Source organism: Salvelinus namaycush, chromosome 10 (genome assembly GCF_016432855.1).
Source record: "Salvelinus namaycush isolate Seneca chromosome 10, SaNama_1.0, whole genome shotgun sequence".
In the NCBI taxonomy this organism is placed as follows: domain Eukaryota; kingdom Metazoa; phylum Chordata; class Actinopteri; order Salmoniformes; family Salmonidae; genus Salvelinus; species Salvelinus namaycush.
Genome location: NC_052316.1, coordinates 49,135,824 through 49,153,043, shown reverse-complemented (window position 1 = coordinate 49,153,043; position 17,220 = coordinate 49,135,824). Strand labels below are relative to the sequence as shown.

Sequence of the window (17,220 nt, the reverse complement as noted above, 5' to 3'; positions counted from 1 at the left end):
ACTGGATAACCTACTATAGGATGTGGTTCTAATGTACTGGATAACCTACTATAGGATGTGGTTCTAATGTACTGGATAACCTACTATAGGATGTGGTTCTAATGTACTGGATAACCTACTATAGGATGCGGTTCTAATGTACTGGATAACCTACTATAGGATGTGGTTCTAATGTACTGGATAACCTACTATAGGATATGGTTCTAATGTACTGGATAACCTACTATAGGATGTGGTTCTAATGTATTGGATAACCTATTATAGGATGTGGTTCTAATGTACTGGATAACCTACTATAGGATATGGTTCTAATGTACTGGATAACCTACTATAGGATGTGGTTCTAATGTACTGGATAACCTACTATAGGATGTGGTTCTAATGTACTGGATAACCTACTATAGGATGTGGTTCTAATGTACTGGATAACCTACTATAGGATGTGGTTCTAATGTACTGGATAACCTACTATAGGATGTGGTTCTAATGTACTGGATAACCTATTATAGGATGTGGTTCTAATGTACTGGATAACCTACTATAGGATGTGGTTCTAATGTACTGGATAACCTACTATAGGATGTGGTTCTAATGTACTGGATAACCTATTATAGGATGTGGTTCTAATGTACTGGATAACCTACTATAGGACGTGGTTCTAATGTACTGGATAACCTACTATAGGATGTGGTTCTAATGTACTGGATAACCTACTATAGGATGTGGTTATAATGTACTGGATAACCTACTATAGGATGTGGTTCTAATGTACTGGATAAGCTACTATAGGATGTGGTTCTAATGTACTGGATAAGCTACTATAGGATGTGGTTCTAATGTACTGGATAACCTACTATAGGATGTGGTTCTAATGTACTGGATAACCTACTATAGGATGTGGTTCTAATGTACTGGATAACCTACTATAGGATGTGGTTCTAATGTACTGGATAACCTACTATAGGATGTGGTTCTAATGTACTGGATAACCTACTATAGGACGTGGTTCTAATGTACTGGATAAGCTACTATAGGATGTGGTTCTAATGTACTGGATAACCTACTATAGGATGTGGTTCTAATGTACTGGATAACCTACTATAGGATGTGGTTCTAATGTACTGGATAACCAACTATAGGATGTGGTTCTAATGTACTGGATAACCTACTATAGGATGTGGTTCTAATGTACTGGATAACCTACTATAGGATGTGGTTGTAATGTACTGGATAACCTACTATAGGATGTGGTTCTAATGTACTGGATAACCTACTATAGGATGTGGTTCTAATGTACTGGATAACCTACTATAGGATGTGGTTCTAATGTACTGGATAACCTACTATAGGATGTGGTTCTAATGTACTGGATAACCTACTATAGGATGTGGTTCTAATGTCCTGGATAACCTACTATAGGATGTGGTTCTAATGTACTGGATAAGCTACTATAGGACGTGGTTCTAATGTACTGGATAACCTACTATAGGATGTGGTTGTAATGTACTGGATAACCTACTATAGGATGTGGTTCTAATGTACTGGATAAGCTACTATAGGATGTGGTTCTAATGTACTGGATAACCTACTATAGGATGTGGTTCTAATGTACTGGATAACCTATTATGGGATGTGGTTCTAATGTACTGGATAACCTACTATAGGATGTGGTTCTAATGTACTGGATAACCTACTATAGGATGTGGTTCTAATGTACTGGATAACCTACTATAGGATGTGGTTCTAATGTACTGGATAACCTACTATAGGATGCGGTTCTAATGTACTGGATAACCTACTATAGGATGTGGTTCTAATGTACTGGATAACCTACTATAGGATATGGTTCTAATGTACTGGATAACCTACTATAGGATGTGGTTCTAATGTATTGGATAACCTATTATAGGATGTGGTTCTAATGTACTGGATAACCTACTATAGGATATGGTTCTAATGTACTGGATAACCTACTATAGGATGTGGTTCTAATGTACTGGATAACCTACTATAGGATGTGGTTCTAATGTACTGGATAACCTACTATAGGATGTGGTTCTAATGTACTGGATAACCTACTATAGGATGTGGTTCTAATGTACTGGATAACCTACTATAGGATGTGGTTCTAATGTACTGGATAACCTATTATAGGATGTGGTTCTAATGTACTGGATAACCTACTATAGGATGTGGTTCTAATGTACTGGATAACCTACTATAGGATGTGGTTCTAATGTACTGGATAACCTATTATAGGATGTGGTTCTAATGTACTGGATAACCTACTATAGGACGTGGTTCTAATGTACTGGATAACCTACTATAGGATGTGGTTCTAATGTACTGGATAACCTACTATAGGATGTGGTTATAATGTACTGGATAACCTACTATAGGATGTGGTTCTAATGTACTGGATAAGCTACTATAGGATGTGGTTCTAATGTACTGGATAAGCTACTATAGGATGTGGTTCTAATGTACTGGATAACCTACTATAGGATGTGGTTCTAATGTACTGGATAACCTACTATAGGATGTGGTTCTAATGTACTGGATAACCTACTATAGGATGTGGTTCTAATGTACTGGATAACCTACTATAGGATGTGGTTCTAATGTACTGGATAACCTACTATAGGACGTGGTTCTAATGTACTGGATAACCTACTATAGGATGTGGTTCTAATGTACTGGATAACCTACTATAGGATATGGTTCTAATGTACTGGATAACCTACTATAGGATGTGGTTCTAATGTATTGGATAACCTACTATAGGATGTGGTTCTAATGTACTGGATAACCTACTATAGGATGTGGTTCTAATGTACTGGATAACCTACTATAGGATGTGGTTCTAATGTACTGGATAAGCTACTATAGGATGTGGTTCTAATGTACTGGATAACCAATTATTTTCATGCCAGTGATCAGTCATCAGAAAGGATATTTCATAATAGCCATGGTAGTTGTAATGCCCTGTTCGAATGGGGTGATATTTTAAGCCATATTGTACAGGCTGAAGGACAATTGATTGGTTATATATAGTGTTTAGCATAGGCCACAAGTGAAAACCCCTTTACCCATTACATCTAAAACATTGCTCCACGCCTTCTTACTAATATCTCCCTAGAGTCTGAGTGCCCGGGGCTGGATTCTACTAAGCTAACACGTGGAATTGTTTTAAGATGGTCATATGGAATTGTTTTAAGATGGTCATACCAAGGATCATTTAGCTATTTGATTTAGAATTGTAGAACCGCTGTAGGTATCAAAAATATGTATTTTAAATGATTTGATGAAACATTGAATTTGGCCTTACTGCTATTAGCCCATAGAAACACATTGATTAACAGATTCATACATGGAAAAACAGATAGTCCCCCCAAAAAATCTGCTGATGTAAAACGGGCTTTATAAATACATATGATTGATTGAATGGCCGTACTGAAGAGCTCAGTGACTTTCAACGTGGCACCGTCATAGGATGACAACAAGTCAGTTAGTCAAAACTCTTCCCTGCTAGAGCTTCCCCCCGGTCAACTGTAAGTGCTGTTAAAATGAAATGGAAACGTCTAGGAGCAACAACGGCTCAGCCGCGAAGTGGTAGACCACACATGCTCACAGAACTGGACCGTCGAGTGCTGAAGCACGTAGTGTGTAAAAATCATCTGTCCATCGGTTGCAAACACTCACTACCGAGTTCCAAACTGCCTCTGGAAACAACGTGAGCACAAGAAGAGTTCGTCGGGAGCTTAATGAAATGGGTTTCCATGGCCGAGCAGCCGCACACAAGCCTAAGATCACCACGTACACACACTGGGAGACGAATTCACCTTTCAGCAGGACAACAATCCAAAACACAAGGCCAGATATACACTGGAGTTGGTTACCAAGATGACATTGACTGTTCCTGAGTGGAGTAGTTACAGTTTTGATTTAAATTGGTTTGAAAATATATGGCAAGACTTGAAAATGGCTGTCTAGCTATGTACAAAAACCAACTTAACAGAGCTTGAAGAATGTTTTAAAGAATAATGTGCAAATATTGTACAATCCAGTTGAGCAAAGCTCTTAGAGAAGTACACAGAAAGACTCACAGCTGTAATCGCTGCCAAAGGTAATTCTAACATGTATTTACTGAGGGGTGTGAATACTTATGTAAATTAGATATTTCTGTATTTAATTTTCAATACATTTGCAAACAATTCCAAAAACATGTTTTCACTTTGTCATTATGGGCTATTGTGTATAGTTGGGTGATGTTTAAAAAATATATTTAATCCATTTTGAATTCAGGCTGTAACACAACAGAATGTTGAATAAGTCAAGGGGTATGGATACTTTCTGAAAGCACTATGTCAGCCCATTTCCCAGGATTTCTAAAGCCATGTAAGTCAGAGCTCTCCCTTGTAAATCAGGTCTTTATAGACCCCAATGTGCCAGCCTGGTCAAATAAATGGCAAAAAAGTTAACTCCTGAAAAAAAAGCACTTTTAACACGTGATGTCAAAATAGAACTCCAAGAATGATCATAGAATGTCGCGGTGCTTATGACATCACAATAGAATTCGAATTCTATTGTAGTTTTAGAATTCTACAATTTGTGTTGTCACGATGTCGTTTTGAACCGCCCGCCTACCCTCTTTTCATGGGGCAGTGGACATAGCAGTCGCCCCCCTGCATACGATTCTTACGCAAAACGATGACTGTTTGTGATTTGCCAGAGAGTTAGCCCTCCCCGCCTTCTCTTTGTAGGTAACTTATTACAAGAGTTTGCGGGCGGAGTCGGTTACCGTAAGAGATAAATTGTGTGCGGTACAATAGGGAGAGCCGGGTACGACGCTGTCCTTTACTATTCTGTACAGGGGATAGTTTGGGAATCTGGTACCTTAAGCCCATTAGAGCACCTTAATTGAAAAGTGAAATTAAAAAGCAAAAAAATATGTCGGCAAATAAAGATGGAGACGGTGGATGGAAGAGCTTTCTGTGGAATTCAGAAAGGAAGGAATTTCTAGGACGCACGGGTGGCAGTTGGTGTAAGTACATACATCCGTAATAAGCTACTTTTTGGGGGGAGACAGAGGGATATTAACTCGAGGTTAAAGAATGATACGTGTCCGAGCTCTGTTGTTTCCAGAAGGTGTCCGTTTATTCCTCTGAATATTGTAACGGCACGGAGGGTTCCAGACTCTTTCCCCCATTTCTTGATTGACAAAATAAAGAGCCAGTTAGATTTGACTTTTAGCATCGTGACTTTCACTTTCAATGGAAAAGTACACGAAAAAACACATTCAATGAATTAACTGTGAAATAGGCTATAAACTAATCTGTAAAATAACCTTACAAACCCATTGATGGAATAAGATTACAATAAACGTAACGAAAATATCCGGACCGTCTAAAATGTCGTTTTCATATATTTCATATATACTTTTCGGTCCAGTGAACGTTAATTATGTCTCTATTCGTTATTAGACTAAACCGGATCGATCATGTATACGTTAGTGAAAGCAAGAGGCTCTCTCTCGGTGTCATTTGCCAAGGAGGTCATTTTGAAGGACATAGCTAGCTAATTGACATTCTATGGTGGGATTCCGGAGTGTTGGATTGCAACTAACATGGGGGTCGACTTGCCAAAATGGCATGCTTGTTTCTGGTGTCACATAGTTAGCCTAGATACAAAGGATAAAGTTGATGAATATGAACTAGTTTCTTTCTCTGTGAACAAAATAATGTTCCAAATGACAGGGGAACATCCATAACCTCGGTAATTAGGTCTTTTATCCTAATACTTAATGTTTCATAGGCATCATAGTTCAAGGTTAGTCAAGGTGATCAGTCCTTTTAGCCTGAACCCGCTGTCATTGTTCTGGACAGGAGAGATCATCTAATGTAAATGTGGGAAACAATGGGCATTGATTTAGCAATAAGCGACTTTCCTGCTCTGCCGGTGAGCTTGTAACAGTGTAACGCGGTGCCATCGACTTTACATTGTTACCGTTTCGCTCGATATTCGAGCGGGAGACTTGTTTCGGTAGGTCGTTTTTTTGTTGTCAACATTTCGTTTTATCTCGTCGCTTTTTCGACATAGGAGGAGGAAGCCGACGACTCACATGCTCTCTAAGGGCCCCGTGGAAAAGTTTCTTTTAGCAGGCAGCTACTGCTAACAATCTGTTGCTAATTCAATTCCTCGAGTTCACATAGGCTACCGTTTGCTTTTCTAGGCTGCCAGAAGGGCGATTATTACGGTATGATTTCACAATCGGAGAACAATACAGATTTAGACTACGAGCTCTAGTGGGCGACGGGGACAACGGTTGTCCGTTTCCTGAATCCTGCCACCGCAGATGGTGCTTGTTACTGAAAAGTTTTGCTTTATCTCTCGCAACTGTTGCTCATCTCGGAATGGTTTTATTGAATTCAGAAGCTCGATTAAATGGTCTACGTTTTGAAAGGCAAAGGTTTTCTGGCGTGTACGCTGTGTTTGCATAGTCTACATAAACTACCCCCCTCTGTATTATCGATGTGGTTATGACGCATGGTTATGACGCATGGATAAACCTTCGGCGAGTCTGGCTCAGACTATATATATATATAGTATATATGACTGGGCTGGCTGAATGGCACCATCTCATTTTTTTGCATCAAATCACAATTGATCATCGTCAAAGAAACGGTTCTCTACTTTGGTGACACTTGTAACCAATGACAGTGTAATACCCCCTTTTACCATTACGCCTTAAACGTACATTACGCCTTAAACGTACAATACGCCTTAAACGTACAATACGGATTATCTCATCAATCTCTGTGCTGCCTGCCTTGAGAAATGTCTGGGTTGTCCATTCACAAGAGGAAGCCATGTCTGTCTTCCCCGCCCGCTGCTCTGGGGGAGGGACATAGACCAAGCTGAGAGAGAGAGAGGGTTATCACAAGGAAGGTATTCAACAAGTCTCCTATTGGCCAATTCAACTAGTAGGGTTTTATAAAGAAAATGTAGATGTTTAACACTTGATAATGCTCACCTTGTACAAGACAGACAGAGATAATGGTCTGAATTGAGTAAATCGCCGTGAGCAGTTCACCCTGGTGAACACATACACCTGCTAACCATGTGTATGTGACAAATAAAATGTGATTTGATTTGATTTGGTCGTGGCTGTGGAAGAAAAGCATGGAGTTGAGAGACTAATAAATGAATAGACTTCAGGTTCCCGAGTGGCGCAGCGGTCTAAGTCACTGCATCTCAGTGCTAGAGGCATCACTACAGACCCTGGTTCGATTCCAGGCTGTATCACAACTGGCCCGAGATTGGGAGTCCCCATAGGGCGGTGCACAATTGGCCCAGGTTTGGCTGGGGAATTTGTTCTTAACTGACTTGCCTAGTTAAGTAAAAATAGATGTTAAAAACAAAATTGTCCCTACAGTCACCTTAAATGTGATTTGGTTGCAGCTCTCACACACACACACACAACACACACAACACAATATGAAATGTTGTTTCCTGAAGATTGTTTAGTCACTGTTTAGTGTTGTAATCAGTGTTGCGGAAGCTACTCTGAAAATCTAGTTTACCAAGCTATCAATTACTTCACACGAAGAAGGTAAGCTACACTAAAGCTACCCGTAAGTAAAATAATATTTTGTAACTAAAGTTACTTTGAAAAAGTAGTCTCCAAACTACTTTGTGAACAGTGATCATATATCTAAATATGAAATGTCATAGAATACAAAATTGCAAGATCAGATCAGTCTGTCGTCAGATGTTGACAGAATGTGTCATTTATCCTATTAAACCCCAAAAAGGATGTTTAAAGTGAAAATTAGGTAAATCTGTTGCCTAAAAAAAAAAATAGTTTCAGTAGTTATCTACACCTCGACATGGCTAAACAGTTATTAACTACTGAAAACATGGGTTGATTTACTACGGTCACCTTTACAAGCAGGGAAAGAAATGAACTTCTCTGGCCACACCTGTCTCTGCTTGCCTGTCTGCCTAGCCCCACGGCCCACACCTGTCTCTACTTGCCTGCTTGTCTAGCCACACCTGTCTCTGCCTGCCGGCTGTGTTGGTGGCGGGGGAGGGGAGGTGAGGGGAGGTGTGAGTTTAGGGATGTTTGTAAATGAGGCTGACAGAGGAGAGAGACTGGTAACCGTTGACAAAGACCCAGAGTGACTGATAGTGTTGTTGCCCTCCGTTATTATTGCATCACGAGAGGTCAACGAGATTCAGGTCAACACAAAGCCTATTTAGAGTTAGAGAAGTGTAGCTTTAGAGTAGAGAAGTGTAGCTTTAGAGTATAGAAGTGTAGCTTTAGAGTATAGAAGTGTAGCTTTAGAGTATAGAAGTGTAGAGGTAGAGTAGAGAAGTGTAGAGGGAGAGTAGAGAAGTGGAGAAGTGGAGAGTGGAGAAGTGTAGAGTAGAGAAGTGTAGAGGTAGAGTAGAGAAGTGTAGAGGTAGAGTGGAGAAGTGTAGAGCGGAGAAGTGTAGGGGTAGAGTGGAGAAGTGTAGAGGGAGAGTAGAGAAGTGTAGAGGGAGAGTAGAGAAGTGTAGAGTGGAGAAGTGGAGAGTGGAGAAGTGTAGAGTAGAGTAGAGAAGTGTAGAGGTAGAGTGGAGAAGTGTAGAGCGGAGAAGTGTAGGGGTAGAGTGGAGAAGTGTAGAGGTGGAGTAGAGAAGTGTAGAGGGAGAGTAGAGAAGTGTAGAGTGGACAGTGGAGAAGTGGAGAGTGGAGAAGTGTAGAGTAGAGAAGTGTAGAGGTAGAGTGGAGAAGTGTAGAGGGAGAGTAGAGAAGTGGAGAGTGGAGAGTGGAGAAGTGTAGAGGTAGAGTAGAGAAGTGTAGAGGTAGAGTGGAGAAGTGTAGAGTGGAGAAGTGTAGAGGTGGAGTAGAGAAGTGTAGAGGGAGAGTAGAGAAGTGTAGAGGGAGAGTGGAGAAGTGTAGAGGTAGAGTGGAGAAGTGTAGAGGTAGAGTGGAGAAGTGTAGAGGTAGAGTGGAGAAGTGTAGAGGTAGAGTGGAGAAGTGTAGAGGTAGAGTGGAGAAGTGTAGAGGTAGAGTGGAGAAGTGTAGAGGTAGAGTGGAGAAGTGTAGAGGTAGAGTGGAGAAGTGTAGAGGTAGAGTGGAGAAGTGTAGAGGTGGAGTGGAGAAGTGTAGAGGTGGAGTGGAGAAGTGTAGAGGGAGTGTAGAGTTAGAGTAGAGAAGTGGAGAGTTAGATTAGGGAAGTGTAGAGGTGGAGTGGAGAAGAAAAGAAAAGTAGTGAAGTATGCTTTAGTAGTATATGTGTGGGGAAGTGTACTTTAGTAGGGTAGTGAAGTGTGGAAATGCACGTAGCGTAGCAGTTAAGATGATTGGGGCAGTAACCGAAAGGCTGCTGGTTCGAATCTCCGAGCTGACTAGGTGAACAATATGTAAATGGTCTAGTAGTGTGTTCTAGTAGGGTAGTAAATGTGCTTTAGTAGTTGTTAAGTACTATCAACAGGCTCTGTTTAGTAGTGTGTTCTAGTAGGGTAGTAAATGTGCTTTAGTAGTTGTTAAGTACTATCAACAGGCTCTGTTTAGTAGTGTGTTCTAGTAGGGTAGTAAATGTGCTTTAGTAGTTGTTAAGTACTATCAACAGGCTCTGTTTCTATCCTGGCATTAACAGCAGAGTAAGAATTAAATACATGGTGAAGGTTGCACTGAAGTTTACAGTGAATTCAGAGAAAGCTCGAGTTCCAGGAAGATTAACAGTCTTGTGCCTCTTACAGGGATTTAGACTGTTTTTGAAATGAAATAAATGGTGAATTACTTCTCGTATTGGATCATAAGCATTTGTAATGACAGCATACGCTTTGTTTAGATAAGCAGATGTTTGGTTTGTTTTTCAGCCATTTGGAAAGTTATTTATTTTCGACATGTTCGTTAGTTACTGAGCTGGGTGGCAAAGGAGGACACAGTAAGTTAAAGCTATATATATATATATATATATATATATATATATATATATATATATATTATATAAACTCAGCAAAACAAGAAACGTCCTCTCACTGTCAACTGCGTTTATTTTCAGCAAACTTAACATGTGTAAATATTTGTATGAACATAACAAGATTCAAGAACTGAGACATAAACTGAACAAGTTCCACAGACATGTGACGAACAGAAATGGAAGAATGTGTCCCTGAACAAAGGGGGGGCTTAAAATCAAAAGTAACAGTCAGTATCTGGAGTGGCCACCAGCTGCATTAAGTACTGCAGTGCATCTCCTCATGGACTGCACCAGATTTGCCAGTTCTTGCTGTGAGATGTTACCCCACTCTTCCACCAAGTCACCTGAAAGTTCCTGGACATTTCTGGGGGGAATGGCCCTAGCCCTCACCCTCCGATCCAACAGGTCCCAGTGGGGAATGGCCCTAGCCCTCACCCTCCGATCCAACAGGTCCCAGTGGGGAATGGCCCTAGCCCTCACCCTCCGATCCAACAGGTCCCAGTGGGGAATGGCCCTAGCCCTCACCCTCCGATCCAACAGGTCCCAGTGGGGAATGGCCATAGCCCTCACCCTCCGATCCAACAGGTCCCAGTAGGGAATGGCCCTAGCCCTCACCCTCCGATCCAACAGGTCCCAGACATTTCTGGGGGGAATGGCCCTAGCCCTCACCCTCCGATCCAACAGGTCCCAGACATTTCTGGGGGGAATGGTCCTAGCCCTCACCCTCCGATCCAACAGGTCCCAGACATTTCTGGGGGGAATGGTCCTAGCCCTCACCCTCCGATCCAACAGGTCCCAGGGGGGAATGGTCCTAGCCCTCACCCTCCGATCCAACAGGTCCCAGTGTAACGCTCATTTCTTCGATGATAAACATGAATCTGACCGGTGAGACAAAACTGTGACTCGTCAGTGAGTCAGTACCAGTCCTGTTTGGTCCAGCGACGGTGGGTTTGTGCCCATAGGCGACGTTGTTGCCGGTGATGTCTGGTGAGGATCTGCCTTACAACAGGCCTACAAGCCCTCAGTCCAGCCTCTCTCAGCCTATTGCGGACATTTGTTGTTACACGTGGTCTGCCACTGCGAGGACGATCAGCTGTCCGTCCTGTCTCCCTGTAGCGCTGTCTTAGGCGTCTCAGTACGGACATTGCAATTTATTTCCCTGGCCACATCTGCAGTCCTCATGCCTCCTTGCAGCATGCTTAAGGCACGTTCACGTAGATGAGCAGGGAGCCTGGGCATCTTTCTTTTGGTGTTTTTCAGAGTCAGTAGAAATGCCTCTTTAGTGTCCTAAGTTTTCATAACTGTGACCTTAATTGCCTACCGTCTGTAAGCTGTTAGTGTCTTAACGACCGTTCCACAGGTGCATGTTCATTAATTGTTTATGGTTCATTGAACAAGCATGGGAAACAGTGTTTAAACCCTTTACAATAAAGATCTGTGAAGTTATTTGGATTTTTACTCATTATCTTTGAAAGACAGGGTCCTGAAAAAGGGATGTTTCTTTTTTTGCTGAGTTTATATAGTTAAAAAAAAAACTTTATTTAACTAGGCAAGTCAGTTAAGAACAAATTCGTATTTACAATGACGGCCTAGATTTAATAATTCGATTTAATTAGATTGAATAAATAGCCCTCTAACCCTATAATAACGCAATATCTATGGTTAAAGCACATAATATCAAACTTGATTTTCCTATATTTTGATTATTATTTGAATTATAGCTAGCTAAGCCACAACAATACCCAGCACATTCCTAATCACGAGTTACTCAGCCCTTTAAAACCCAGACGTCTTCCATTCAACAGCCTGTAAAACCCAGACGTCTTCCGTTCAGCAGCCTGTAAAACCCAGACGTCTTCCGTTCAGCAGCCTGTAAAACCCAGACATCTTCCATTCAACAGCCTGTAAAACCCAGACGTCTTCCGTTCGGCAGCCTGTCGGTCAGATGTCTAATGGTGGTTTTCCTGGAGAGTTTCTCCCTGGGTGGTTTTCCTGGAGAGTGGGTGGTTTTCCTGGGGAGTTTCTCCCTGGGTGGTTTTCCTGGAGAGTTTCTCCCTGGGAGGTTTTCCTGGAGAGTTTCTCCCTGGGTGGTTTTCCTGGAGAGTTTCTCCCTGGGTGGTTTTCCTGGAGAGTTTCTCCCTGGGTGGTTTCCCTGGAGAGTTTCTCCCTGGGAGGTTTTCCTGGAGAGTTTCTCCCTGGGTGGTTTTCCTGGAGAGTTTCTCCCTGGGTGGTTTTCCTGGAGAGTTTCTCCCTGGTTGGTTTCCCTGGAGAGTTTCTCCCTGGCTGGTTTTCCTGGAGAGTTTTTCCCTGGGTGGTTTTCCTGGAGAGTTTCTCCCTGGGTGGTTTTCCTGGAGAGTTTCTCCCTGGGTGGTTTCCCTGGAGAGTTTCTCCCTGGCTGGTTTTCCTGGAGAGTTTCTCCCTGTGAGGGAAGCTTTCCTGAAAGCACCGTATTCTCAGACTGGAATATCCAGTTAGAATCAATTTAGTCAAAATGTTCAAGGGGACCTGGTAGGATGAATCTATATCAGGATGTTGGGGAACGCTGGAGTATTAATGTCAGTCACCTCGAGATCTACGTCACCCATTTACCCATTCACCCATTCATGGTGATCTGCTAATAGACTACATGCACATCAGTACATAATATACTACTAATGTACAGTATATGTCCATTTGTAATTAACCCCTTCTCTTTCTCTCCACAGTTAAAATCTTGTTGTTCTACCTGATCTTCTATGGATGCTTGGCTGGGATTTTCATTGGGACCATCCAGGCCCTGCTGCTAACCCTTAGTAACTACAAACCCACCTACCAGGACAGAGTCGCCCCACCAGGTAAAGACTGCTCTAATCCCCTTATACTGCTTTATGCTGATTTAAACTGCTTTAAACTGCTTTAAACTGCTTTATACTACGTTATACTGCTTTATACTGCTATATACTGCTCTATACTGCTTTATGCTGCTTTATACTGCTTTATACTGCTATATACTGCTCTATACTGCTTTAAACTGCTTTATACTGATTTAAGCTGCTTTATGTTACTTTATACTGCTTTATAGTGCTTTAAGCAGCTTTATACTACTTTATGTTGCTTTATACTGCTTTATATTGATTTATACTGCTCCATACTGCTTTATACTGCTCTCTACTGCTCCATACTACTCTCTACTGCTCCATACTGCTTTATACTGCTCTCTACTGCTTATACTGCTTTATACTGCTCCATACTGCTTTATACTGCTTTATACTGCTCCATACTGCTTTATACTGCTCCATACTGCTTTATACTGCTTATACTGCTCCATACTGCTTTATACTGCTTTATACTGCTCCATACTGCTTTATACTGCTCCATACTGCTCTCTACTCCTCCATACTGCTTTATACTGCTCCATACTGCTTTATACTGCTCCATACTGCTTTATACTGCTCCATACTGCTTTATACTGCTCCATACTGCTTTATACTGCTCCATACTGCTTTATACTGCTCTCTACTGCTTATACTGCTTTATACTGCTCCATACTGCTTTATACTGCTTTATACTGCTCCATACTGCTTTATACTGCTCCATACTGCTCTCTACTGCTCCATACTGCTTTATACTGCTTTATACTGCTCCATATTGCTTATACTGCTCCATACTGCTTTATACTGCTTTATACTGCTCCATACTGCTTATACTGCTCCATACTGCTCCATACTGCTTTATACTGCTCCATACTGCATTATACTGCTTTATACTGCTCTATACTGCTTTATACTGCTTATACTGCTCTATACTGCTTTATACTGCTCCATACTGCTTTATACTGCTCCATACTGCTTTATACTGCTTTATACTGCTCCATACTGCTTTATACTGCTTATACTGCTCTATACTGCTTTATACTGCTCCATACTGCTTTATACTGCTTATACTGCTCCATACTGCTTTATACTGCTCCATACTGCTTTATACTGCTTATACTGCTCCATACTGCTTTATACTGCTCTACTGCTTTATACTGCTCCATACTGCTTTATACTGCTCCATACTGCTCTCTACTGCTTTATACTGCTCCATACTGCTTTATACTGCTCCATACTGCTTTATACGGCTTATACTGCTCCATACTGCTTTATACTGCTCTCTACTGCTTTATACTGCTCCATACTTCTTTATACTGCTCCATACTGCTTTATACTGCTCCATACTGCTCCATACTGCTCTCTACTGCTTTATACTGCTCCATACTGCTTTATACTGCTCCATACTGCTTTATACTGCTCCATACTGCTTTATACTGCTCCATACTGCTTTATACTGCTCCATACTGCTCTCTACTGCTTTATACTGCTCCATACTGCTTATACTGCTCCATACTGCTCTCTACTGCTTTATACTGCTCCATACTGCTTATACTGCTCCATACTGCTTTATACTGCTTTATACTGCTCCATACTGCTTTATACTGCTTTATACTGCTTTATACTGCTCCATACCGCTCCATACTTCTTTATACTGTTTTATACTGCTTATACTGCTCTCTACTGCTTTATACTGCTCTATACTGCTTTATACTGCTCCATACTGCTTTATACTGCTCCATACTGCTTTATACTGCTCTAGGCAATATCCTTTTGTCATTTTGTTAAGTGGGATTTCCATCAGTAGCTAAATGAAGTGTCAAGGTGTGAGACACGCTGTGGGGTTGGTAGTGACTGAGGGGTGAAGTAAAAGTGTCACTCCAGTCTCCAGATTTCCTCTTTTGTCCTCTATTGCTCCTCAAGCAGTGGGGAGGCCGATGACATCACAGTTTCCCATCAGACCCTACTCCTTGAAGTTTGCAGTTGTCTAGAAAAAAAAACGATTTTGCAGTTGTTGTTTTTTTTACTCTTTAGTGTGTTTATACTTTAGTGTGTTTATACTTTAGTGTATTTATACTTTAGTGTATTTATACTTTAGTGTGTTTATACTTTAGTGTATTTATACTTTAGTGTATTTATACTTTAGTGTATTTATACTTTAGTGTGTTTATACTTTAGTGTATTTATACTTTAGTGTGTTTATACTTTAGTGTATTTATACTTTAGTGTGTTTATACTTTAGTGTATTTATACTTAGGGTATTTATACTTTAGTGTATTTATACTTTAGTGTATTTATACTTTAGTGTGTTTATACTTCACTTTTCAACAGTACATGTAAAAAAATATATATATAATCGCTGGAAGAACTCTTTAAATCTTTAGTCATAACACTGTTTACTATATTGAATTGGCTCAGTGGAACAGATTTAAACCAATTATAATTAGAGGATTCTAGCTGTGCAGTTAATGGGTTTTACAGAGAACATTTCTACAAGTGTACATAAATGGATCTAGAATGATGATTGAAACATATATGCCTAGAAAGTGTATAATAATTATCTGAAAGGCCTAAATAACCTCATATCAATAAAGACTATATTTGAATAGGCTTTTATCAGAATCAACCATAATGCTTTGAGCTTCAATTGAGGGCTTCTAACATGTTGTTATTGAGGTCCGGTCGGTGAAGGATTGTGGCTACTGGTCTCCTTTGTGCTGCTGTTATGTGGTTGACTGTCCTATTTCCAAGGTTTCTGTCAAAAGCTGCTCCTCAACACCTCCTCCTCTCCACTGAAGGTTCCTCTGACCTCAGACAGCTTCAGCCATTTTGTCCTTCCTCTTCCCTTGCATGCCTGTCCACTTCCCTCCGCATTCTTCATCTCTGGGAAACACAACACTTCACAACTTCTACCGGGACTCGATTGGCCTGTCTGTTCATGAACACATCTTTGGGAATTAAGTTGAGCACCCTGCGTGTGGAGGACAGCTCATATGAGCCTATTTTTAGTTTTTCCTTCATAAGGTGGAATCAGAAATTCTTTCTGTAATCTTTTAAAGGCATGTTTAAAGAGACGCAACAGTGTAGCCTGTTGTGTGATACGTTACAGCTGCTGTTGCTTCCTTAATATGACAGGGAGTACATTCTCAATATCTCTCTCTCTCTCTCTCGCGCTTTCTCTCTCTCTCAGCCCTGCCTTCCGTGCCAAGGCCCGTTTGCACAGCACACACTATTGCCCAGGTGGTATTTTTAGCAGCCATTTTAAAGACTGGCACCATCACATGGGTCTGTTTGCCTGTTGGCTATTTAGTTGTGGAGTGTCATGAGCTGAAATGTGTTCCATTGGTGGCCACATAAAGGAAGGAGCAAGTCCCCCCTCTCATTCTGAAGCTAAAAGTTTCCATTGGTGGCCACATAAAGGAAGGAGAAAGTCCCGCCTCTCATTCTGAGGATAAAAGTTTCCATTGTGAGTGAAGAGCACGTGAGGCTGGCGGTTGGGTAGGGGGTGTGGGGGTGTGGAGACTTTCAACAAGCCATGACTGGAAGTAAAACAGCTATATTGAACATTTGACTCCACATAACATGTACTAGGACAAATATTTTGAGTAACATTAAGCTTAAAGACGTGAACGGTTGGTTTTCATTGAGATCTTATGCAATAGACTCTGGATAAGGATTTGTATTTGGATGTTGAGGAAGGAGTCTGGTAAAGAAACAATGATGGTTCCTCTCCCTCTCTCTCTCTCTGTCTCTCTCTCTTCTCTCTCTCTCTCTCTCTCTCTCTCTCTCTCTCTCTCTCTCTCTCTCTCTCTCTCTCTCTCTGTCTCTGTCTCTCTGTCTCTCTCTCTTTCTCTCTCTCTCTCTGTCTCTCTCTCTCTCCTCTCTCTTCTCTCTCTCTCTCTCTCTCTGTTTCTGTTCTACCTGAAGTTATTTTTACTATTACTTTGACATTACTATTACTACATTGTTGGGTTTAGAGTGTGCAAGAAAGGCATTTCCCTGTACGTGTGCTCGTGACGTTAAAACGTGAAAGTTGCCACGCCTAGCTGTGACCCTGTGTGTGTACCAGGTCTGTCTGTCTGTGGAAAAGTACTACCACGGTTTAGACACAGCCCATCTGAAGAGAGCTATTAGACACCAGAGGGGGGGGGGGGGGGGGGGGGGGGGGGGGGTCTGAGGTTTCTACTGTTTGATAAACCCTAACACTAACAAAAATGTATTAATAGGTAACCTTCATTTATAGCTATAAATCATTGAATTCAGGATTATATATGTCTATTAACGCTGGTGTGTATACAGATATTATTGAGTGTTGGTAGATATATTGAAAAAATAAAACAAAAACAGACTTTAGTTTCCCAGCTGATCTGTGATTCGTCCACATACACTCCCCC

General features: G+C 41.2%; 1 protein-coding gene across 1 annotated transcript in view; it reads left to right on the top strand.

Annotated features, from left to right (window-relative positions):
• Positions 1–4,802: 4,802 nt before the first annotated feature.
• The window catches only part of LOC120055117 (sodium/potassium-transporting ATPase subunit beta-233-like), a 36,473-nt gene continuing 24,055 nt past the window's right edge, over positions 4,803–17,220 (top strand). Inside the window, exons 1-2 of the mRNA XM_039003039.1 lie at positions 4,803–5,044; positions 12,680–12,808. Of these exons, the coding sequence (XP_038858967.1) occupies positions 4,951–5,044; positions 12,680–12,808 (223 nt within the window). The 5' untranslated portion in view covers positions 4,803–4,950. The remainder of the gene's footprint in view (positions 5,045–12,679; positions 12,809–17,220) is intronic.